General features: G+C 37.4%; 1 protein-coding gene across 2 annotated transcripts; it reads right to left on the reverse strand.

Annotated features, from left to right (window-relative positions):
* Positions 1 to 4854: 4854 nt before the first annotated feature.
* On the reverse strand, positions 4855 to 27174 carry MCEE (methylmalonyl-CoA epimerase). Of its 2 annotated transcripts, none has more exons than XM_012764615.3 (3): positions 27038 to 27174; positions 22432 to 22769; positions 4855 to 5196 (listed from the first exon to the last, which is right to left on the reverse strand). In XM_012764615.3, exons 1-3 carry the CDS (start codon positions 27072 to 27074, stop codon positions 5044 to 5046), a joined length of 528 nt encoding a protein of 175 aa, XP_012620069.1. In that variant the 5' UTR covers positions 27075 to 27174; the 3' UTR covers positions 4855 to 5043. The 2 variants fall into 2 exon arrangements, with proteins under 2 accessions (XP_012620069.1, XP_012620067.1); XM_012764613.3 differs by lacking the exon at positions 27038 to 27174 and adding an exon at positions 26564 to 26993.
* Positions 27175 to 27194: the final 20 nt, after the last annotated feature.

Below are 27194 nucleotides of genomic sequence, written 5' to 3' on the forward strand. Positions count from 1 at the left end.
CAACACTTTTCAACAAAAAGAGCAAGTCTTTTCAACAAACACTGCTGGAACAACTGGACATTCACATGCAAGAAAGATGAATCTAGATAGACACATATCTTTCACTCTTTATAAAAATTAATGCAAAACTAATTGTAGACCTAAATGTAAAACACAAAACTATGAAACTCCTAGAAGATAAAAGGAGAAAAACCTAGAGGATCTTTGGGTATGGTAATGATCCTTTAGCTACAGAACAAAAGGCGTGATCCGTGAAAGGAAGAATTTTTAAGCTGGACTTCAATAAAATTAAAAACTTCTGTTCTGTGAAAGTCACTGTCAAGAGATTGAGAAAGCAAGCCACAGACTGGGAGAAAATATTTGCAAAAGACTCATCTCATAAAAGACTGCTACTTAAAATATATAAAGAACACTTAAAACTCAACCATAAGAAAATGAATAACCTGATTTAAAGAAGGTAAAAGACCTGAACAGATACTTTTACCAAAAAAGATAAACAGATGACAAATAAGTATGGAAAGATGCTCCACATCATATATCATTAGAGAAATTAAAACAACAGTGAGATAGCACTATACATATTATTAGAATGGCCAAAATCCAGAACACTGACAACATCCAATACTGGCAAGGGTATGGAGCAATGAGAACTTGTATTCATTGCTGGCAGGAATGCAAAATGGTACAGCCACTTTGGAAGACAGTTTGGCAGTTTCTTACAAAACTAAATATACTCTTCCCATATGATCCAGCAATCGCACTCCTTGGAGTTTACCTAAATGAGCTGAAAATTATTTCCACACAAAAAACTTACAGCAACATTATTCATAATTGCCAAAACTTGGAGTCCACTAAGATGGCCTTCAGTAGGTGAATGAATAAACTGTAGTACTTCCAGACAATGAAATATTATTCAGCACTTAAGAGAAATCAGTTATCAAGCCATGAAAACTCATGGAGAAAGCTTAAATGCATATTACTAAGTGAAAGAAGACAATTGGAAAAGGCTAAATACTGTATGATTCCAACTATATCACATTCTTGAAAAGGCAAAGCTCTGGAAACAGCAAAAAGATCAGTGGTTGCGAGGGTGTAGCGGGCAGGAGGGGATGAATAAATAGGTGGAGCACAAGATTTTTAGGGTAGTGAAACTATTTTCTATGATACTATAATGATAGGTAGATACATGTTATTATACGTTTGTCAAAACCCATAGGATGTACACCACTGACAGTGAACCCTGATAGATAAACTGTGGACTTTGGTGATGATGTATCAATGTAGGTTCATGGATTGTAACAAATGTACTACTCTTGCGTGAGACTTTGGATAGTGAGGAAGGATGTGCATTATATGGGGCAGGGGACATACAGGAACCCTATTCTTTGTGTTCAATTTTGCTATGAACCTAAAACTGCTCTAGAAAAAAAGTCTATTTAAAAGGAGAAAAACATACGGTCTCCAGAGAAGAGTCAGTTAGATATCTCAACAATTTCCAATATGTAAACTATAAACTAATTTTGAGGAAAACTGTAAATTATTTTATTTTAAAAACTACGGCCGGGTGCGGTGGCTCACGCCTGTAATCCTAGCACTCTGAGAGGCCAAAGTGGGCGGATTGCTCAAGGTCAGGAGTTCAAAACCAGCCTGAGCAAGAGCGAGACCCTGTCTCTACTATAAATAAAAAGAAATTAATTGGCCAACTAATATATATATAGAAAAAATTAGCCATGCATGGTGGCGCATGCCTGTAGTTCCAGCTACTCGGGAGGCTGAGGCAGGAGGATCGCTTGAGCCCACGAGTTTGAGGTTGCTGTGAGCTAGGCTGACGCCATGGCACTCACTCTAGCCTGTGCAACAAAGTGAGACTCTGTCTCAAAAAACAAACAACAACAAAAAAAAACCCTAAAATGACCGTATTGAAAAATAAATTTTTAAGGAAAATGCAATCATGAGGTGTTACAGATGTGGCTAAGGAACTAACTAAAGTATATAAATAACAAGAATGATTGCTTATGTTTTTTTAATGTCCAAATAACTCATATCAAGCTTTTAAAATTATGTAGGGCTGGGCGCACACCTGTAATCCCAGCACTTTGGGAGGCTGAGGCAGGAAGACCACCTGAGGCCAGGAGTTCAAGACCAGCCTGAGCGAGACCCGTCTCTACATAAAATAGAAAAATCAGCTGGGTGTGGTGGGACCACCTATAGTCCCAGCTACTCGGGAGGTGAGGCAGGAAGATCGCTTGAGCCTAGGAGTTGGAGGTTGCAGTGAGCTATGATGATGCCACTGCACTCTAGCCCAGGTGACAGAGTGTCAAAAAAAAAAAAATATATATATATATATATATATAAGTTTACTGAATAATTGTTTTTATATTTTAGAAATTTTATTAGTGAAAATAGTTTCTTAGTTTTAAAAAGACCACCAACATAAGAAGATCAACCAGTTATTCAATAATAAACATATTTTTTTTAAATGTCATTGAAAACAGTGTTTTCTATCTTCTCTGCGGACCAGAATCATCATTATCCTAAGGGTGGGTGTTTTTGTTTTTTCAGTCATGGCACAGTTGCTAAGAGCAATGAGACCTGTCTCCTTGTTCGACTCTGGTGGGTGAAGCTGACTTCTCCTACACCTAGGAGCAGGAAAGAACATTTCCAGAAGGCTCTATGAAACATTTCTTCATGCTCTTTTTCCAGATATGAATTACATAACCTTGAACCCATTATTGGCAAGAGTGATGGAATTTAAGTCTAAGGGAGCTTTTTCTGGGTTTTATCTGTGTGGGAGAGGATAAGTTTGGAGACCTAACAAAGTCAGAATTCTATTAGAGAAGAAATAGTGGATGGTTGCTAGGAGGCTAACAACATTACCTACTACTGGTACTATTTTGCATCTATTGCTACTAAATTTCATTCTCATGAAAGCAAAATTTTATTAAGTTAGCAATTTATGGATTAATTTATGAATTTTACAAAAATGATTGTTGTATTCCCATTTTCACTCAGCTCAATATATACATTCCTTCCCTTGAGACTTCTTCTTTGATAATCTACAAGTTTTGGACAATTTTCCTATTATGTTTGATTCAGCTATGATCATAAAGCATATTTTATATGGCTTCATTTATTTCAATGTGTTAAGGTTTGTTTTATAACCCAAGATATGGTCTTTTTGGTGAAATGTCCCATATATGTTCAAAAAGAATGTGCATTTTGTATTGACTGATATTACTGTTCACTTTTTATATAGTTGTTGACTTTTTGTCTAGTGGGTTTATCCATTACTAAAAGAGTGGTGTTGAAATCTTCAGCTATAACTGTGAATGTCTTTTTAATTTTAGTTGTATTAAAAAACAGCTGTATTATTTAGAGCAGATACATCTGTTATCCTCTTGTGATCTGACCCTTTCATTATGATGTTCATTATGTAACACACTTCTTTGTCCCTGGTAATTTTGTGCTGAAGTCTACTGTGTCTGATATTAATCCAGCCACTCCAGCTTTCTTTGGATTAGTGTTTGCAAAGTGTATCTTTTTCTATCCTTTTACTGTTAACCTATCAATACCATTGTATTTTCAGGGAGTTTCTTGTAGATAGCATTTGGTTGGGTCATGTTTTTTAATCCATTCTCCCAAGTTTTACTTGATGTGTTTAGACCATTTAAATTGAATATAATCATTGATACATTAAACTGTAGGTCTGTCATTTTATTGTTTTCTGGTTTGTTCTTCCCATTTTCTCTTACCTGTCTTTGAGTGAGTTATTTGGGTATTCCATTTTGATTTACCTATGTTTTTGAGTGTATCTCTTTACATGTATTTTTCAGTGGTTACCCTAGGTATTGCAATACACATATGCAGTCTATTGTAGTCTGATAGTATCAACACTTACCACTGCAAGTGAAATGTGGATATTTAACCACCATTTAAGTCCCTTTTACTGTTCCCTCCATGATATGGCTATCTTTAATATTACCTCTACATAGATTGAGTAACACATCAGACAATGTTGTAACTTTTGCTTTTAACTGTTAAATAACTTTTAAATTAACTTTTAAAATCTAATTTTAAAACTGGATATTATACTTGCCTTCCATAATAATAAACTCAGTGTCTACACATCTACTCATTTACTCAACATCCAATCATCCAGACTTAAATTTACAACTTTCCCATACATTATGCATTCCACACATATATCCAACTGTGATCCTTGAAATTCATTTGATACTTGTTTCTAATGTATTTGAGAGTCTGACCAAAAATCTGATATGTCTCTAAGCTCATCCTCTGAGACCTATATCCTCTTTCCTTTCCTTTTTAACTTATTCATATGTCATTTTGTAAGTATTTACATTTGCTTCGTGTAGTACTTTTCCCAACTGAACCATAAGCTTCTTGATAGTGGGTTTTTATTCATTCTGTATATTGCCCTAGGACTTGTTGTGGTGTTCTAGCATCTAAGTGATACATAACTTTATAAATTACTACTGATTAAAAAAATTCAGCTATTTATGCATACAATAGATCATGCACAAAGATTTCCACAAAATGTCCTATTTATACATCTAGCAGTAGAATCCAAAACACCTCACCCCTAAGGAACTTGTGACCATGAGTTATTCCTGAAGAGAAAAATTTGAGATCAAACTCCCTGACCTTAAACAGTTTAGTCTAAAAAGCTTGTTCCAAAATAGCTTTAAAACAGTTTTGTCCTAAATACGCAGGGATGCAAGTGACAAGTGTACTTTCATAACTCCTTTGTGTATGCATCCCACCCCCCCCACACACATACAAACACACACACCCCCATTACACAGCTAACATACTGTACTCAATCACCCCATTTTAGAATAGGAATCATTTATTTCTATGAATATGATTTTAATAACATTCCTTAAGTATTTTGATAATCAAGGTTTTCTCCAAATCACTTTTAAGTGATGAAAGCAGTGAAGGACTCAAGGCTATAGTACATTTTGATAGTGTTTGATAGGCCTTTTCAGGTCAATTAACTTAGTTTCTTGCAAATATAAATCAAGCTTGTTCCAGTTCCACAAGGACTCCCCCACAGTCTTTAGGATGGAGAAAAATCACTGGTTTTCCATGTGCTCCTATTTTGGCCTCTTCACTTAAGCAACGGACGTTCTTTTTTTTCAAATCCATCACAGCTGCATTTATATTATTCACCTTAAGAAAAGGAAATAAACAAGAGCACATTTGAGATCATAAAAATGCCAAATGATAGTGCCTTAAGACTTAGAAAAAACGGAACATTCATGCAGGACCATGCACCTGTGCCTTTAGGCAGGATCATTCATAAACCATCACAAAAAAAAGTCTAAAATTTCCAGAAAAGTTTAAAAAGTTGCTAAATTTTTCTAGGTGACCAACCATAATGCTTAAGAGTTTTCACCATTAGTAAATGCTTCATAAATCATGTGTTACACCTTATTAGTTTCTTCTGGCAGTACTGTTGGTGGTATCAAGCAAATTGTTTTTTCCTAAGACCCTTGAGTTCTTCATCTATAACAGGGAAATAAGGCCTATTATATAAATTGACTACAGATTAAAATGAGATAACAGATACAAGCTATTAGTACAGTTTATGGCACACAGTAGGTACTTAGCAAATTTGAGTGTTTCATTTATCCCCAAATCTCCCCCTGCCAAACCTCCTGGTTGTTACCATTGAGATTAAAACTTGATATACATGAAAATCACTATTAAACTGCCATCAAAATGTTATTCTCCATTCAAAAAAATTCAAACTTTTATAATTTTGCAACTCTCTGATTTCTTCACACTTATGGGCAGTCTAGGAAAGGAGCAAATGTGTCTCTACATACTTGATGGAGGAGTGATCCTCCTCTATCTTGGAAAGTCAGCCTCTTATCCTGGGAGCCTTGTGAATGGATAAAGAGGTATGAGTGCCCATATTCCTAGGCAGTCATATCACCCTAGAGTTTAATGATCTACTAGCATTCCAAACATAAAGCACAGAGAACAGTATAACACCCATGTACCCACAATACAGATCTAACTAATCTTAATATTTATATAATCTTATTTCAAAAGAGCCAAGGGTTATATATTGGATTCTAAAACTTATCAAACAACTGATGAGGATACTAAATGTTACCATAAATAAACTATGATTTCTTCATATGGTGTATGTTCTACTTGTATTCCTGATAATATTTCTTTTTAAACCTCATGGATATATCAAAGGCACGCCCAGTTTATGACCATGGTTCATTCCATGCTATCTTGTACCGTAGCTGGTCTATTCTCATCTTTTTCAGAAGAGAAAACGCACCACAAGCTCGAGTGGCCCTGCCCACCGAATCATCCCTAGCGAGGTAAATTAGTCCTAGCTAATGTCAGACATTGTCAATTTTATCTTATTTTTTCCCTATCAATATTCTCGAGCTTTGTTCTGCTTTGTTAGGTGGTACAGGAACACTAATTTTCCTCACTACAAAGGCAAAGCCCTCCTAAGTACTCTATGCAATGTCCCATGAATTACAAGGTTTTCCCATCATGACTGGTAAGAACTATTCCCATTTCTGTGTGAGGATTGTTCCCTCTAATCCTTTCAAGAGGTTCTGCTCCCAGCCTCAGGTAGTTCCCTACCATGCATGCACTACTCAATACCCGATGCAGGCACGAGAGGGACTGCAGGCCTCTGGAGCACACTCCGCACAGCTCGCCCCTTTCCAGGACTTCAGTGAACTCTCACCGTGGCCTCCTCAGACTCCCCACTCCTATGCTCAGCTCAGAGAGACTGCTAAGCTCCCTGTGCATTCCCCCTGCCTTCACCGCAGCCTGGTAACTCTTCAGCTGTAAACTGGGGAATTGTAGGGCTAATCTTTGGTTTATTTCCCCTCTCTCAGGAACAATGTCCAGGGCTGCCTGATGTACAATGCCAGAAAACTACTGTTTCAAAATTTTGTCTAGATTGTTTGCTTCAGGCAGGAAAATAAATTGGTCTCTGTTTTACCATCTTGCCTGGAATTAGAATTCTAAATTGGCAGGGTGTTTTTTCTTTTTTTGGTCAGCACACCTAAAAAGAAGGCATTACATTGTCATTCTGTAATTACCATGCCTTTTTTTTCTGCCTTTAATATTTTCTCTTCATCTCTAGTTTTCAGCTTGTCTATGGTGTGCTGAGGTGTGGTTTTATTTCTCTCTGTTCTACTAGGGTTGCTGAGCGGCTTAAATCTATATGTTGATGTCTTACACCAGATTGGTAATGTCCTTGTTAACTATTTTTTCAATTATTGACTCTGTTCTATTTTGTCTCTCTTCCCTTTCTGGGACTACAACTATACTCTGCTAGAAGTTTTGATCATGTCTTACAGCTGTCTTATGCTCTGCTCTGTTTTCTTTCTTCTCCCATATTTTTTACCTCTTGATTTTGGACTTCTAGCTTCTAGAACTGTGAGAAGGTATATTTCTGTTGCTTTAAGCCATGAAGTTTGTGGTAATTTATTAGAGCAGTCCTATGAAACTAACACAACCACTACACTGGCATACAGAAACTGAAAAATTAAGTAAATGGATGGTGGGAGCAAAGTTTCTCATTGTTGAAATGAGGAGGTATAAGGACAAGCAAGGGAGAAGGCTAGAGTGGTCCATGTGGTAATGAATTAGAGTTGCAGACACTGGTATGAACTCATGCATTTATGAGTATGACATCTTATTAACTCTACATGGTTACATATAGAAATATTTATAGATATTTCTTGGTTTCTAATACCATTCTATAATAACTGGAACCACAATCTTTGGAGAAATGACTAGTTCCATGGCTGGGGCGAGGAATAGAGCAGATGAGTCTGGAGCATCTTGCATAGCCAGAAAGTAAGGACGTGCTCAAAAAAAAAAAAAAAAAAAAAAATTATGGGGGAATGTCAAAGGGTCATATTAACAACTGAAAGAGCTCCTAATGGCCAAAGCTAGAACAATTTGAGGAACAAAATAAAGTAGTATTAGCTTATAAGCCAAGGTATAAAAAAAAAATCCACAAGTCCATACTAATATAACTTGCTATTCCCTAAGTGTGGGCCTCACATAATGATTTTCTTCCAAAGAGTATAGTATGGAGAAGGAAGAAAAGAAAAGTAACTTTATAGTGGAGAAACCTGACAACACCTCTTCAGCTAGGGTATCAAGGTTAATATCAACAGTAATAAGTCATGTTGATAGTATGTATCTTTGATATGATGAGAATGGTACTTTACCTTTGTGGTCTTCCTTCCCCAAATCAACAGCCCTAGTCTAATGATGAGAAAAATGTCAGATAAATCTGTATTTTCAGTTTACCAAGTAACTGATCAGTAATCCTCAGAAGTGTCAAGATCATCAAAAACAAGGAAAGTATGAGAAACTGTCACAAGCAAGAGGAGACTAAGGAGATATGATGACTACATGTGATGTGAAATCCTGGATGGGATCTTGGAACAGAAAAAGGACATTTGGTAAAAACGAAGGAAATCTGAATAAAGTATAGACTTTAGCTAATAACAACGAATCAATAATGGGTCATTAATTGTGATAAATGTACCATATGCTACTAATGTTAACAATTTTTTTAAAAAGTCTTAAGAGATTAACCACCATTTGCAATGAGTGGACCCTGTTTGGGTCCTGATTAGAACAAATCAACTATAAAAAGATATCTGTAAATCAATCTGGGAAATCTGATTTATGAACTATGCATAGATGGTACCAAAAAATTTACCTTTAATTTTGGTTGATGTGTTAATATAATTTTGATTATTTCATAGAGACACAAATTGAATAAGGGAAAAATGACACATTGTCAATTACTTTAAAAGTTTAACAAAGGTAAAAAAAGATATATGAAGCAAGGGTGGCAAGATCTTAAAAACTGTTGAACCTGGGTGATGGGAGTATGGGAGTTCATGAAATGATTTTTTCCTACTTCTCATATGTTTTAACATTTTCATAATATGACCTTTTTCATATTACCCTTTTGGTAACTCCCTATTCTACATATGATCATGAATATTTTCATTTATGGAACATTCTATCCTAGTACAAATATCTACAATTCTGATGTTGCATCCCAATATTTAGTATCCCTTAATCCAAGAAATACTTCTAAGCCAAGAAACACTTGCAAGATTTAATAAATTATATTTTGAAAAATACCTAATTGACATTGTACTAGCATCTATTTCTATTTCTGTTACTATTTCTATCACTTAACTTTGATTTTAATGATCTTGTACCATATTCATCCTTCTGTTAGTGTTACTATAAAATTTACAATTTCTTAGGAGTACTCCTAATGTTTTGTTTGGCAGCAATAAAAAGAATGAAATAAAAATGTCTTAATTTTCTGCGTTGAAAATAGATGCAATAGTTGTAAGAAATGCAAAGCAATTTGATTTGGGAAATTAAGCCTGTCCTTCTAAGTAACAGAAATAACATAGTTGATAATAACCAATCTAAAAAAATGGTTTTTTATGGTCTTTTAAAACTGCTTTTATAGTCTTTCAAACAATTATAGTTGTGCATGATATAGCTCTGTAAGGCCTTGAGTACCATTAGTGAAAATCTGGGCTGTTCACTTTTCACTTCAACTTCTTGCTTTTTATTTTTTGATGTGTATCTGTGTCTGAGAGTTTATGTTCATTTCTCCCTGTCATTTGTAAATTAAGAGTAACAGTGATCCAATAAATGTTTCGATTGTCAAAATCAGAATCCAGATTCTTCAGGTAAATCTTATGTCCTCTTTGGTCCTCAGCTGCCCCATCTGAAATGGCAATGCAATCTTGTTTGTTTGAAGGCAAAGAGTTGGGCTAAATAACATCTTTTAACCTTAAGGTGTGTAATTTCTCAGTGACCAGATTTTATGAAGACTCAATATTGTACTCCTTTTAATAATGCCTGGCCTTTTGGCTGATGTAACAAGAATAGGCTTTTATGTTATATAAAATTGTAATGGTGTTGATATCAATAATAAATGAATTCAATCCTTAAATTGTTGTAAATGACAGTAAAAATGAAACGTCTGGATTAAATATTTATATTTCAATTGTTTCTTCCCCCAAAGCCACAAATTAAGTCAATTACGCAAACCTAACACTGTTCTCACTTTGCACGCAGTTCAGAGGGTTCCTATGGCTTCTTGGGAATTACTTCAGAAGAGTACATGTTACCTAAGCTTCTGTATTTGCTATATAGTCTGATAGGGGGCATGTGGAACATTTCTCAAATGCTGGTCTCCACTGAATTTTCAATAGTTGATAGTAAAATATAAAAACAAAAAATAATTCCCTAGAGTTTACTATAAAGCCAAAATGGGAATGAAATTTTTTAAAAAGGAGAATTTTCTTTCTTGATTGAAGGACATGCCCTAGCATGCAGTAAATAAGTTACCTCACCAGCTTTTTAAAGTTACATAATTTTTCTTTCATAAGGAATGAAAAAAGGCCTATAAAATGTACAAAAAGGTAAATAAGAAAATAAGTCATCTATTATGTGATCATTCAGAAAATAAAACTGTTAGGCCGATCTTGAGTGCGCCTGTAATCCTAGCACTCTGGGAGGCCGAGGCGGGGTGGATTGCTCAAGGTCAGGAGGTTGAAACCAGCCTGAGCAAGAGCGAGACCCCGTCTCTACTAAAAATAGAAAGAAATTAATTGGCCAACTAAAAATATATACAAAAAATTAGCTGGGCATGGTGGCGCATGCCTGTAGTCCCAGCTACTCGGGAGGCTGAGGCAGTAGGATTGCTTGAGCCCAGGAGTTTGAGGTTGCTGTGAGCTAGGCTGACGCCACAGCACTCACTCTAGCCTAGCCTGGGCAACAAAGTGAGACTGTCTCAAAAATAAAAGAGAAAAATCTAAAAAAAAAAGAAAAAAACTGCTACAACTGCTGCATTTCTTTACCTTTTTTCTATTATACTTTTTAAATGTTTTTCTTTTATTTAATTAATTAATTAATTTATTTTATTTTATTTTTTTGAGACAGAGTCTCACTTTGTTGCCCAGGCTAGAGTGCCATGGCGTCAGTTTAGCTCACAGCAACCTCAAACTCCTGGGCTCAAGAGATCCTCCTCTCTCAGCCTCCCAAGTAGCTGGGACTATAGGCATGCGCCACCATGCCCAGCTAATTTTTTGTATATATTTTTAGTTGGCCAATTAAATTCTTTCTATTTTTAGTAGAGACGGGGTCTCACTCTTGCTCTGGCTGGTTTTGAACTCCTGACCTTGAGCAATCCGTCCACCTTGGCCTCTTAGAGTGCTAGGATTACAGGTGTGAGCCACCACGCCAGGCCTTAAATGTTTTTCTAATGTGCTTATCCCCCTCAGCCCACAATAGTAAGGATTATCTCTAAATCAAATCTAATCTAAGCATAGCTATTTTATTGCACTTCACTTTATTGTGCTTCACAAATACTGTTTTTTTTTATAAATTGAAGGTCTGCTGCAACCCTGCATTCAACAAGTCTATTGGTGCCATGTTTCCAATAACATGTGCTCACTTCATGTCTCTGTGTCACATTTTGATAATTCTTGCAATATTTCAAACTTTTTCTTACCATTATATCTGTTACAGGGATCTGTGATCAGTGATCTTTGATGCTACTATCATAATTGTTTTGGGATGCCACAAATTGTGCCCATGTAAGGCACAAACTTAATTGATAAATGTGTGTGTTCTGATGCTCCATGGACTGGCTGTTCCCATCTCTCTCCATCTCTTCAGGCCTCCTCATTCCCTGAGACTCAACAATATTGAAATTAGGCCAAATAATAACCCTTCAATGGCCTTGAAGTGTACAAGTGTAAGGAAGAGTCACACACCTCTCACTATAAATCAAAAGCCATAAATGATTAAGCTTAGTAAACAGGCATATCAAAAGCTAAGACAGGCTGAAAACTAGGTCTTTTGCCCTAAACAGAGCCAAGTGGTGAATACAAAGGAAAAGTTCTTGAAGGATGTTAAAAGTACTACTCCACTGAACACGGAAGTGATTAGAAAGTGAAACAGCTTTATTGCTCATAAGGAGAAGTTTTAGTGGCGTGAATAGAAGATCAAACCAACCACAACATTCCCTTAAACCAAAGCCTAATACACAGCAAGTCCAGAACTTTCCTCAATTCTATGAAGGCTGAGAGAGGTGAGGAAGACAGAAGAAAAGTTTGAAACAAGCAGAGATTGGTTCATGTGGTTTAAGGAAAGAAGCCATCTCTATAACATAAAAGTGCAAAGTGAAGTAGCAAGTGATGATGTAGAAGCTGTATCAAGTTATCCAAAGATCTAGCTAAGATAACTGATGAAGGTGGCTACACTAGGCAACAGATTTTTCATGTGGATAAAACAGCCTTCTATGGGAAGAAGATACTACCTAGGACTTTCATATCTAAAAAGAAGTCAACGCCTGGCTTCAAAGCTTCAACGGACAGACTGACTCCCATTACGGAGTGGTGACTTTAAGTTGAAGCCAATGCTCATTTACCATTCCAAAAATCCTAGGGTCCTTAAGTATTATGATAAATCTACTCTACCTGTACTCTATAAATGGAACAATAAAGCCTGGATGATAGCACATCTGTTTATAGCATGGTTTACTGAATATTTAAAGCCCACTGTTGAGACCTACTGCTGAAAAATTCCTTTCAAAATATTAATGATTAATGCTCATTGACAATGTACCTGGTCACTCAAGAGCTCTGATGGAGATGTACAAGGAAATTGATGTTGTTTTAATGCCTGCTAAACACATCCATTCTGTAGCCTATCGATCAAGGAGTAATTTTGACTTATTCAAGTATTATTATTATTTAAGAAAAACATTTTGTAAGGCTATAGCTGCCATAGATAGTGATTCCTCTGATGGATTTGGCAAAGAAAATTAAAAACTTGCTCAAAAGGATTCACGAGTCCAGATGCCAATAAGAACATTCATGTGTGATTCATGGGAAGAGGTAAAACAGCAACATTAACAGGGTGTTGGAAAAGTTGATTCCAACCTTCATGAATGACTTTGAGGGGTTCAAGACTTAAGCAGAGGAAGTAATTGCAAATGTGGTGGAAACAGCAAGAAAACTAGAATGGGAAGTGAAGATGTAACTGAATTGCTGTAATCTCATGATAAAACTTAAATGGATGAAGAGTTGCTTCTTATGGATGAGCAAAGAAAGTGGTTTCTTGAGTTGGAATCTGTTCCTGGTGAAGAAACTGTGAACACTGTTGAAATGACAATAAAAGATTTAGCATATTACATAAACTTAGTTAATAAAGCAGCAGCAGGGTTTGAAAGGATCGACTCCAGTTTTGAAAGAAGTGCTAATGTGGATAAAATGTTATCAAACAGCATCACGTGCTACAGAGAAATCTTTCATGAAAGGAAGAATCAAATCGATCAATGAGGCAAACTCACTGTTGTCTCACTCAAAAATTGCCACAAGCACTCCAACCTACAGCAACCACCACCCTGATCAGTCATCAGCCATCAACATCCAGGCAAGAGCCTCCACCAGCAAAAAGATTATGATGAACAGAAGGCTCAGATGACTCTTAGCATTTATTAGAAAGTATTTTCAAATTAAGATAGGGTACTTTTTTTAGACATAATACTACTACACACTTAAGAGACAAGATAGTGTAAACATAATTTTATATGCACTGGGAAACAAAACAAATTGTGTGACTTGTTTTATTGCAATATCCACTTTATTCTGGAGCAGAACCTGCAATGTCTCTGATGTATTCCTATATCCTTTCTGTACTTGTAATGCCCTGGTCTGCCACTGGAAAGCCTGGCTCTCATTATTGTTACTACACTTCCTCATCTGATTAAACCTCTACATAACCAATCCTATCACTCTGCAACCCCTCCCTCAGCGCTGCACTCTTCACCCCATGTGTGTTCCAGCACATTGGGCTGCTTTCTCCACCTGTGTGAAGGCAGCCCATGCCCACTCCATCTGAGCTCCCACACACTGTGCCAGGCCAAACCACTCCCTGCATAGAGGCCTCCTTACCTGCCTTGGGTTGGGCCACCTCCTTGTACCACAGCCCTCTTCACTTTGCTTGGGCCCCAACATCCTGCAGAGAAGTATCCCAGTGGGCACACACTCTTTTTACCCTGTTTGGCCCTGACCCCTAATAGCTGCCCTGACTCCATGTGGACATCTGCCTCGCCCTGCTCAGGCCCCGGCTCCCCACATCAGGATACTCCATGTGAAGAAACCCACCTTATCCCACTGGACTTTAACTCCCCACGTTAGTCACCATCTTCCCTTGCAATGATGTAATCCTCACATAACCAGCCCTGACTCTCCATCCTGGGCATCCTCTACACACACACACACACACACACACACACACACACACACACACACACACACATACCTCCCCACATTAGTCACCATCTTCCCCTGCAATGATGTAATCCTCACATGACCAGCCCTGACTCTCCATCCTTGGCACCCTCTACACACACACACACACACACACACACACACACACACACACACACACACACACAGTGTTGATATGCCCTTGCCCTTCCAAGGCGCTTATACTCCCTGCATTGAACTGTGTCTTAGTCCATTTGGGCTACCATAACAAGATACCATAAACAACAGAAATTTGTCATGGTTCTGGAGGCTGGGAAATCCAAGATCAAGGCACAGGCAGATTTGATCTCTGGTGAGATCTTCTGGGTTCACAGACAATGGAAGGAGCAAGGGATCTCTCTGAGGTTTCTTTTATAATGGCATTAATCCCATTTATGAGGGCTCTGTCCTTTTGAAAATCACCCCCCAAAGGCCCCAACCCTCTATCACATGGGGGTTAGGCTTTCAACATATGAATTTGGGGGGTGGGGGGACATAAGCATTTAGTCCCAGGTAGGAGGGCTTCCCATGCTTATGCCCTCCTCACTCTGACACCCCAAATCAGGCTGCCTCTCTGGGTACAACCCCCCCCCCCGCTCAAACCGTGACACCCTGCACTGGACCTCCCCATGCATGGGGACCCTTCTCAGTGCCCAGCTTTCCCATGGTAGGCAGCTGTCACTCGTGGATATCCGCCTTACCCCACTTGGCCCCAACACCCTGCTTCGGGCTACTCTGGTCCTCCCCACCAACATGGACAATTATTTTGCTCTGCCCTACTTAAAGTCTTCAGGAAGGGAAAGGAGAAGGGGCCACAATTACTTTTTTTTTTTTATCACACTTCTATCTATAGCACAATTACTCTTAATACTGTTTATTTTCCTTTTTGTTTTGGTAAGTAGAAGGCAATGTAGCCATGTGTTTGCATAATGATGGGATATGTTCTGAGAAATGTGTCATTAATTTTGTCATTGTGCAAACATCATAAAATGTACCTAGATGGTACAGGCTACTGCACACCCAGGCTGTATGGTATAGCCTATCAGCTCCTAGGCTACAAACATATACAGCATGTTACTGTACTAAATACTGCAGGCAACTGTAACATAATGTGTTTCTAAACATACCTTAAGATAGAAAATATACAGTAAAAATATGGTGTTATAATTTATGGGACCACCATTATACTTGCAGTCTATTGTTGATGGACATGTCATTATACTTCATAGGACTGTATTTGGCAGAACGAGTGTGTGTGCTAATCTTGCGTTATATTTCTTCTTTGTTCCAACTTACTATTACTCACGTTTAACCTTTTGTATCTTATAGGCTGTGTTTTAATCAGTCACTTCTAATTCTTTTGGAAAATGTGGGGCATATGTAAACAAATGAAGCAACAAGCAAACTCCAAGAGGACAGGGACTTTCTACTTTGTTCAGCTACATATCCCTAGAACTTTGTACAGTGATACCAAAAATACTTAATAACCAGGAAAGTACAGACAATTACACCAATCAAATAGAAATGTGGTGGGGAGAGGTATCTGAGGGATCCGAGGGAAGTGTCCTTCTGGAAGGGGGATGTTACTTAGGAGATACAGAGCAGCAGCTGTGTACCAACCATCATGGAAGTAATTAAATATTTTTACAACCTCAGTACGAATTTCATGAATAAGTAAAAATTTCCAGTGGCCCTTTGCTGTCTGGGTAAGTTATCTAGTGAAAGCATGGCTAACTCTAATCAATACCAGAACCAACCTCCTCATGAAGTGGCATGCAGAAGGCAGGGACATGCATCCAGTGTTGCCATCTCAGGAAGCAGGCACTGGTAGCACAAGTACGAGTGTGCAGGAAAAGAGCAGGCAATTCAGTCCACATGCAAATAAGACAAGAGACTGCGCAAGATAGCTTTTAAACTTCCTTTGGTGAAAGGCAAAGACATAATAAATCTGAGCAAACCTCAGAAGAGAAAATGGAAACCAAAATTCAACCTTGTCAGGAAATTGTTAACTAGCAAGATAGTAATCCATGTTTGAGAAAAAGAACATTTTGTCAAAAATCTTTATTGAGTCAATGAAAAGCTATGGAGCATGCCCAGACAGACACATTACTAAATCAAAGGTTTATGAGATCCCAGTGAAAAAGAACTGAAAGTACCCTTGTGATAATTATAGAGAAGAAAGTCAATTCTCTGATGGTGGATTTACCATTTTAAAAGAAGGGATGGCATTTAAAAAAACTGTCAGTGAACCATAAAGCTAAAGAAGAATTATGAGCATTATCAGAAGATACATTTCTGAATGTTGCGTACCCTCAAAACAGAAAAATCTGAATTAGGTGGTTTTTGTGTATGTAATGTTTATCAGCTTTCTACCTTACCAAGTACCAATCACTGGAGTCTCCTTATATTTACAAAGGCTGGATAGGTTGGCTTCTGTTTGCATGTCAGAATGCTGCTGGTCCCCACTCCCGGCAATTTGAAAATCGAGTCATTCTATAATTTCACATTTTCTTCATTTTCCTTTTGGTTAGAACATATTAATGTATTGATGGCTGTAGCACCTTTAAAATGTATCCACATATTCTTTGCTACTCCTCCCATCAAGAAGCAGGATCTAAGTCCTCTCCTCTCACATCTGGCCTGCCCTGAAGGCTTGTTTATGACCCCCAGTAGACCACAGCAGAAGTGCTGCTTCTGAGGATAGGTCAGAAAAAGCCATGCAGTCCTGCCTGGCTCTTGGGACACTTCCTCTGGGAGAAGCCAAATGCCAAGTAAGAAGCCCAGCTAGCCTTAGAACTACCCCTTAGCTTGCAGTCTGATGAGGTCTCAGTAGGTGCTCCAGTAGAAGGCCCCGCTGAGCTCCCCACTGCAGGCCAGCATCAACTACCAGCCATGTGAGTAAGGTATCTGAGACGTCCAGCCCAGTCAAGCCTTCAGATGACTGCAGCTGCAGCCACCATCTAACTGTAACCACATGAGAAATTCCAAGCAAACCGCCAGCAGAGCCCTCTCCAAATTCCTAACCCACAAAATCTTGAGCAAAATGAAACAGTGGTTGTTTAATACTATGGAGTTTGGGACAATGTATTTCATGGCAATAGTAACTGAAACAATGACCAGTGAAATGATTTTTCTGATAAGCTCTATCACTTTCTGTCCTTCAGGAAGGCCATTTCAGATCCAAATTGTATTAGCCAGAATACAATTCTGTTATACTGTGGTAAAATAACTAAACCTGAAATCTCAGCAGTTTTGTTCACCAAAAATGTATTTCCTATTCAAGGATAGGCAAGAAATTTTGCTCCATCTGCTGAGTCGGGGAACCAGGCCCCTTCCATCTTGTGACATCATCATCTCACAGCCACATCAGGGGAAGAAAGAAGAGTAGGTCTCAAATGTTTCCATCTTGCAGCCTATCTACATTCAGATGGAGTACCATGCTCACTTAGCAACATCACCTTTCAAAAATCACCAAGTATGGCACCTACTGATGGCCTCAAGTACCCTCAAGTACCTCTTCCTCTTAATTACAGAAAGTCCCAAATTTTAGCAAGGCACATAATCACCTAGCTACAGACTACATTCCCCAGCCTCCCTTGCAAAGAAGTGTGCCATGTGACTAAGCTAAGACCAATGGGATAAGAACAGAAGGGATACACATAATGTCTAGATCAGGTGTGGGGAACCTTTTCATGTTGGAAGGCTACATTAATTTCGCTATAATCAAATGAGGCTACATTAAAAAAACTCCAATTAAATACACTTAATACTTAAAAATGTACATTATTTTATAAAAATCTAACTACTATATACTTAATGATTTCAAAAAATGAAGACTAATTGTTAATTTTAAAGTTAACTAACCTTTTAATGACTTTGTTGTGTCTCCTTTTTGTTGGAAAACATTTGAATATTTGGTTGCAGCATGGAGGTCCACAGTTTCAGCTAATCTCTAGAGCTGTGGTCCACAACACCCAGGCCGCAGACCATTACTGGTCTGTGGCCTGTTAGGAACCAGGCCACAGAGCAGGAGGTGAGTGGTGGGCAAGCAAGCGAAATTTTGTCTGTATGTACAGCTGCTCCCCATCACTCGCATCACCAAATAAGCTCCGCTTCCCATCAGATCAGCTGCAGCATTCGATTCTCATAGGAGCCCAAACTCTTCTGTAAATTGCACATGCCAGGGATCTAGGTTGTGTGCTCCTTATGAGACTCTAATGCCTGATGATCTGAGGTGGAGCTAAGGTGGTGATGCTAGCACTGGGGAGCGGCTGCAAATACAGATTATCGTCAACAGAGAGGTCTGACTGCACAATCAATTCAATGTGCTTGAATCATCCTGAAACCATACCTCACACCCTGGTCTGCAGAAAAATTGTCTTCCATGAAACTGGTCCCTGGTGCCAAAATGGTTGGGGACCACTGCTCTATAGGGGTATCAGTCATTTGTGACCTTAAGGGTGTCATGATTTGGATTGGGTAGGAGAATGTAGAATCACAACAATAAGTGGTTGAAAAGCAAGAAAGCATTTTTTTGGATATGTTGCTGAAGATGTGGGTATTCTAATGCATTTTTCCATATTTCAGTTGGATTTTTCTTAGCATCAAACAACGACTTTAAAATGACCTCTTCTTAGATGTCAATCAATCCCATCTGTAGTTCTTTAGGTGCCTTGGTGATGTCAATTAGATGAGGATGAAATGCTAATTTGAGTGATGTCACAATTCTCAAAGTCAGTGAAACTTTCATTGTATTCTCCAGTTAGTACATTTATAACCGCTGTGTATTCTTCAAATGATTCCCATATATCATCCTGCCCATCAATGACCTTTGCTAACTAGGAAAAATGTTCATCTGAAATTTCCTTTTGAAGAACTGTTTTGAAGAAAGATAGCTTTTTTCAAAATGCTTGGATTTTTTTTGCCACATATCATATATAGACTTAGTTTTACCTTGCAAAGAAAGTCGTTTTGATTTGACACGACATCACACAGAAATACTGCATTCCTATAGAAATATTCTTTCAATATAATTCAAATTGCTGAGTCTGTTCTTCAAAAAATTTAACTTTCTGTCCTCACAGAGATAACATTTTGGCTAACATCTGTTCTTGTGATAGCCAACATACTTTAGAATGATACAGCAAATTCACAATGAATACCTCATTTTTCAACTTTAGCACCTTATGAAACTGATGATGTTGTGTTGCATTTGCATGAATATAGTTAACAATACTTATAACTTGTTGCAAAGTGTCACAATAGTAGCTTTAGCAGAGAGATTTTGCTGATGCAAAATACAATAAAAAGAAATGAGAACATCTAGATCTGTTAACACTTTTTTTTATCTGGGCAATAAACTCTTCATGTTTTCTTGTTATGGAAGATGCACTGTCTGTACATGAATTCATTAAATTTACCAAATTCAGTCCAACTTCATGACATTTATCTTGAAAGTTGTTAAAGATATCCATTCCCATGTTCTGTTCCCAAGAGTAACCAAAGTGAATAATTCTTTGCTAGCAAAGAAAATCTTCTGTTGTGACCCAAATTAAGTATAAAACCTGTGCCAAGTCAGTAGTATCAGTTGATTCATCCAAAGCTGATAACAGAGTGGCATACTGGACCCCCATAAACTCTCCCCAACCAGCCTCATGTGGTAGTGACACCAGTCATGCAGGGGAAGTTAGAACTAAATCATGAGTGTAGTAGCAGCCATCAATTTAGCCCTTATGGCTTAGTAATGTTCTAATTGTCAGTCAATTTGGGAGAATTATTTTGTTGAAACTTATTTTATTCTTTGGTATTTTAAATACATTCATTTTAAAAATAAACGATACAAAAGATGAAGAAAATGTATTAATAAAAATTAAAAAATTTGTTCTATAAAATCTGGATTCAGTCAAAAGCCTGCATTTAAGGACCTAGAAGGCCACATGTGGCCTTAAAGCTGCAGGGTCTCCACCCCTGGTCTAGATTATCTCCTTAAAGACACTTGCCCTGTATTCTCTCTCCACCTTCCCTTCCCTCTGGCTAGTAAATGGTGATGCCTGGAGCACCCTCTAAGTCATGTGTTATGGGTTGCAGAGCGGCCACATCAGCCTGACAGTTCACTTTTAGAATGAGAACAGAAAAAGTCTATCTATTAAGCCACTTAATTTTTTGTGAGGACAAGAAATGATGATTGGGGGTGTCATACTAAATACTAAAATAGTAACTAACTAACTTACCTCCTTTCATAATTTCTCTTATTACCTATCTTCATTTTATACTCACATACATTTTCATTTCCCCCTTTTAATATCTACTTTTGAATTTGCCATTATATTACTGAACTTCCACTGTTCTTTACTTAACTGAACTTCTAACTTACATAGCTGGCTTCCTTTGAAGGCATAGGCTCTCTTGATGTAGAACAGACAGTGCAGTGTGGGAGAGAAGAGTAGATTCAAAGGTCCTCATTCTGGGGGTGGGTGGGGGGCTGTTAGAAAAACCCTTTATCAGCTCCACTGATAAAGACCTGCAGCCAAAAGTAACCTCCTAAAAATGGAATAAAGGCTGATATTAGGCCTTGGTCAGTTCCCTGCTTAATTTCTTGTAGCTCTCCCACCTCAAATTTTAAACTCAATTAATATAATCAAAGCAATTGGTGTCATGGCTAAGAGTGCAGACCCCAGAATCAGAACAAACCTGGGTTTCAATCCCAGCCTTGCCACCTATTACTATACTAATACGATTGAGCACAAGTTAACTACTCTCAGTCTTAGTTTCCTTATCTGTCAAATGGGATTAACAGTGCCCTTAGAAGATAGCTATGGAAATGAAAGAGAATAATGTGTGTTGAGTACTTTGTATACCTACTGCTGGAGGACTCAATAAGTGTTAGTTGTTATGATAACTCTATGCCTTTCCACATGCTATTATACTTCTTCTGTCTGGAATACCTTTTCCTCTCATTCACCTAGGGAATTCCTTCACATTCATTGTAACTCATGCTCTGTGAGGTCTTTTCAGCAACTCAACTAGCCAGAAGCCATCAATCTCTCCCTCATTTGTGCTGAGAAGACACATATATCAATTCCACTTATTATGGTATACTGTACTTGCCTATATCTGTCCCTCATCCTCATTGTGGACATGGTCTATGTCTTATTCATTGCTGAATTCCAAGTACTTAATAGAGTACACATTGTAGGTTATTATACATATTTGCAGTAACAAACTAAATAGGTTCTTGAATTCACTCTAGAATCAACCCACCTCTCTTTTGGATTAGGAATTTGGCCTAACAATTATGTCATTCCTAATATCAAAAGAACTGTCTTATCAAATTAATTTAAATTGAAGCTTAATTGCCATTGCTGACATTCTAAAAGTCAGTTATCTGTCAGCATCACCTTTCTTTCCAAAAAAAATAAATAAATAAAAAATAAAAGTCAGTTATCTGAACATGAACATCTATAGATAAATGCTCTCACAAGACAATGTTCTTGTCTAACATTTGTTCGTGTTTTGGGGTAATTATTAGCAGATGTAATACAGAAGATCTTAAAACCAGTTAGTAAACTGAAAATGTATTGCTTTTGTAATAAGGAAAAAGTTATTAGAATTTTAAGGAGAAAAATAACTATAAGAATACTTAGCATACATATGGAAATTCTTACTTCATAAAGTCTTTTCACTTGTTTCTCCTAATTGCTTGTGATAGTGAAAGCAGTTGTACTTCTATTACATGGGAGGTCATATATGATCAATAAATCCTAGAACAAAGCTCTAAATTATGCTTTGGCTAACTTTGGTGGCCTTTATAGTGGCTATTAAATCCAGACTTCAATAAAATATATTAATATTATTTTTTTACAGTTTTCTAGAAGGAAAGATAATATATCTATGGATCCAACTTTCAGCAGGACTAATATCATTCCACTTAAAAAACTTAAGAAAAGTTTCTGATGACAGTAACCATACATAGTCTTAAAAGGTACAAGATACTTTGTAAAAGAGAGATATAAAATACCAAGCATTAAAATAATTAAAATACCTCAATGCAGATATGATGCATTCCTCCAGTCTTGTTTTTCTGCAGAAAACCTGCAATTGGACTGTCACTTCCCAATGGATGAAGCAGTTCGATCTTGGTGTTTCCCAGGTTGACAAAAACAACAGATACTCCATGTTCGGGAAGAGGGACCGCCTCACTTACCCGGGCCCCCAGTACATTCTTATAAAATGTTGCAGCCTTTTCCAAATCTGGCACTGCTATGGCTACATGATTTAGTCTACCCAAGTTCCACACAGGATCTGCCACTTGATGCAAGGGTTGTGACGTGAAAAAAGCTCTTAGTGTTGGAACTGGACTTTGGAGTCTGGAAAAAAGTCCTGAAAAATTGAACAGCCATTAATATGCTTCTTTAAAGAATTAATGCACTTCTAAATTGAATTTTAAAAATGAAACAAATAATACATACAAAAATTCATTATTTATATACCTTAATTACTGAAATTAAATCTGGAGATAAATAGAAAAACTTAAGTCACGATTACTCATGCTGCTCTGCCCATTTAAATAACTGTCTGAAATTAAAGAGCTAATTCTGCGCTTCAACTAGATTTAGAAGAATGATATTTTCAGAATAATTTGTATTTACAAGTAACAAAGGATAGCTGCTATTCTCTGCATTTCACAGGGGAAAGTTTGAATGTAATAGTGAAACAACAAACATTTAATGATAGGAGCAAGCAATTTTCTTCCCTCTCTATACTTAATTTTTATCTTATATTCTGTAGTAAGTTCATTAAAGTCATAACCATACAGCACTTTTTAACGTATATTTTATTTGAATGATTATCAACTATAGAAAACATCTAATTTTGGGGAGAAAAACAAGCAAAGATCAAGAGGTATTTAACTTAGGAGGATTTCCTGCAACCAAATTTTTATTTCTTTTTATAATTTTGAATCATTAGAGACAGAACTGCTTCTGAATGTGAAGAAATCCCCTTTCATTCAGCAACTAAAGGTTTCAAGGTCATCTTTCCATGTATTACTCTGCTTCCCCATTCCCCAAAACACTGGACTTGAAGAGTCAGATTCCTCCCAGAAGGAAAATTATATACATGGATGAGGTGTAAACATAATCTTATAAAACCACATCATTTAATAAAAAGGTAAGAAATAGCAAAATGAAGAGCACATATTTTACTTTTAGAGACAGGGTCTCTCTCTGTCACCCAGGCTGGAGTTCAGTGGTGCAATCACAGTTCACAGCAGCCTTGAACTCCTAGGTTCAATCACTCCTCCACCTCAGCATCCCAAGTAGCTGGGACTATAGGAGTATGCCTCCATGTCTGCTAGTTTTTAAAATTTTTTGTAGAGATGGCGCCTCTCCACGTTGCCCAGGCTGGTCCTGAACTCCTAGCCTGAAGCAATCTTTCCACTTCAGTCTCCTAAAGTGCTGGGATTACAGGCATGAGCCACTGTGACCAGCCCAAGAACATCTATTTTAAACAACAGGTTGTTAGTTAGCTCTGAATGAAAAACACTTCAAACAGTATTTAGAATTACAGACCTTCAGCTAACAACAACAACAACAAATTACTCTAACTGAAATTTTTAATAACAAGGAAATTAAAGTGACACTATTTTGAAGACCATAAACCTGATGTTCAGAAGACAAAATTCAGCATTAGATAGTCTTCTGCTCTGCCCCGTCTATATTATTGATTACTGAAATACCCAAAGGTTCTTATTACCAGTAAGTTAATATAGCCCAATTCTATGGACTCATCATATTATGAAATCTAAGTGTATTCCAACCCAGTACACATGTACATAAATGTAAAACTGAAACTAAATTTCATAAGAATACTTAATCCTTACTAGATGCTCTGATATTTTCCATTTCAATTTTTTAAAAATACTGTTACCACCCACTACATATCTAACTTGCTATTTTGATGTAAAGATTATATAGTTGGTGTAAAAAGCATAAAATAATGCCAGACATAAATAGTAGGTACACAATAAATTAAATCATTCTTATTGTTAATGACATAAAACGATTGCTTGCTAGATAAATGGCATGCAGGGTTATTGGTGGAGACCAAGAAACTATCTCATGAGGATATGGTGATAATAAATTATAAAAACGCTAACAACAAAATGATTTAAGATGCTCTTCCCTTCTTTCTTTGCCTGTCTATTGCAAGTACTATTTGCAATGAAAGTTCAATACAGAATGTATTTATATCAAAGAGTAATATAAATAGGGTCAGTGAATGCTAGGGTAATATGTACATGAAGAAGTTGTTTTGTCTGTGAAATTTAAGAGTATGTCAAATAATAAGTTCAGGTGTTTCTGAATTCATTCTGCCAGGGTTATTTCTACAAGATATGGACTGGTAGAAGTGCCCTTGTAGGTGTTGTGGTAACAGCAAAGGGACACATAGAAATGTCAAAAACAAATTACAGGTTATGTAAGTGAAGATGAAGTTTTATATCTCATGTCAGTTTTAGGGGTATTTCAAAACCTGTCACTTAAAAAGAAGGCCAAGAAACTCATGTTACAGGAAGCCTCACTGTAGTCTCTCTCTCTCCATAATATACTTATCATTTGGTTCTAAGTGTAAGAGGAAACAGGTTACTAGAATGAATGGTTCTTATTCTTTTTAATAGAAAACAAAATCTCTTTCATGTGTTAAAAAGACAGAAAGATAACAGCATTTTTTATATATTGTAAAAATTAAGACTTTGAGGTTATACAGGTTTATCTTATCTCTTGAGATGTGAACTGTCTTGAGAAAGGAAATGTTGCTTTTATTGGATTTATTTGGTTCCTGAAGTATACATTCTAGGAATAGAGTACAAAAAAAAATAGTGACAGCTGTGAGAATTCAATAATTCTGCTTCTTTAAAATGAAGGAATAAGGATATAAAAACGGCCAACAATCACATATTGTAAGATACTCAATGTCTTACAATATCTTACAACAGTCATTAGAAAAAAGCAAATCAAAACCACAGTGAGATACTTCTTCACACCCAACAAGATGGCCATAACTGTGAAAATAAAAAATAACAAGTGTTGATGTGGATGTGGAGAAACTGGAACACTTGTACATTGCTGCTGAGAATGTAAAATGGTGCAGCTACCATGGAGCAATTCAGCAGTTTCTCAAAAAGTTAAATATAGAATTATAATTTGATCCAGCAATTCCACTCCTAAGTACCCAAAATAATTGAAAATATGAATTCCAACAAAAACTTATACACTAATGCTCATAGCAGCAGTATTTCTAATAGCCAAACAATGAAATATTATTCACATCTATACAATAGAATATTATCTGGATAAGAAGTACTGACATACTACAACATGGATGCACATTGAAAACATTATGTTAAATGACAGAAGCTAGATATAAAAGGTCATATATTGTATGATGCCATTTATATAAAATATCTAGAATAGGTAAATCCATAGAGACAGATAGCAGAATAGTGGTTTCCAGGGGATAGAGGGAATGGGGGTTTTATTTTTGGGGTGATGAAAATGTTTTGAACTAGATAAAGGAGATGGTTGCACAATACAATGTAATAAATGCTGCTAAATCATACATTTTTAAAGGGTTATTTTGTTATGTGAATTTTACCTCAAAAATAAATAAAGGAATGATCCTAGTATTAAGAAATCAGTGGATAATATTCTGTAGACCAAGCAAACTGGGTGGGGAACATGAAATAAAGGGGTTAAAATGAAATAGATACTTATATTTAACAAAAATATGTGTTCCTGAAAAGTTGGCTGTGAATTGAACTCTTGTATTTTGTCCTTTGACTTATAGCAACTTTTAAGAGGTATTTTTCCAGCTTTGAGATATGACAAATAGAAATCATATATATTAAGGTGTACAATGTGCTGTTTTGATATACACATAAATTATGAAATGATTACCACAATCAAGCTAACTTTTTAAAGATTTTTTTTTTATTTCAGATTGTCCTCTAATTGGCAGGAACTCACAACTCTTTAGTTTTAGGATCTCTGCCTTCATTTCAGAAAGATGCAGCAGAAATGCATTACTCTGAACCTTGTAATGAGTAATTTGTGTTTATTCCAGTAAGGGTTGCAGGTGGAAAAAACCACTGTTTTGGTATTCTTTAAACCACTGACCTTCCAGCGTTCTCAACAGGACACTGGACATGCTTGGAGATCGGCTTAAGTTTCTTTTACAGGACTTGCTCTCCTTTCTAGTTTCTCCCCAGTCTCTCTCATGGTGCGAGGTAAAATAACGCCATCTCTCATCCATTTACTTTCATTTACTTCTGTCCCTGCCCCCTGCCTCGCTTGACGCGCTGGGCAAGTTCCCTCGCCTCTGGCACACATTAAAAAGGCAGCAACGTCAACCACGCTACTCCCGGGGTAGCAGCGAGACTTGCCTACAATCAGGCAATCCCGGTGCTGAGCGGAGGCGTTCATGGAAGGTACCTTCTGCCCAGGTGCTGACCAAGGCTGCGGAACGCGACTTCGGGGACAGAACTCATTAGATCTAGTCGCTCTGGCCACCCAGTGGCCTCCCCCAGTCCCCTGGCTTCCAGTCTCACGCGCCCCGCCCCACGACAACCTCCGACGGCGCGAGGTATTCACCTGCGGCTAGCGCAGCCGCCTTCTGCACGTACGCCATCTTGGGAAGCGACCCGCTAAATCCCTACGGGCCGCAGCGGCCGCTAGGAGGGCGGCCGAGGGGCGGGGCGTCCTAGGCAGGGGGCGGGGACAGAAGCGGCAAGGGGCCGTGGCGACTGTA

This window comes from Microcebus murinus, chromosome 7 (genome assembly GCF_040939455.1).
Source record: "Microcebus murinus isolate Inina chromosome 7, M.murinus_Inina_mat1.0, whole genome shotgun sequence".
NCBI classification, from domain to species: Eukaryota; Metazoa; Chordata; class Mammalia; order Primates; family Cheirogaleidae; genus Microcebus; species Microcebus murinus.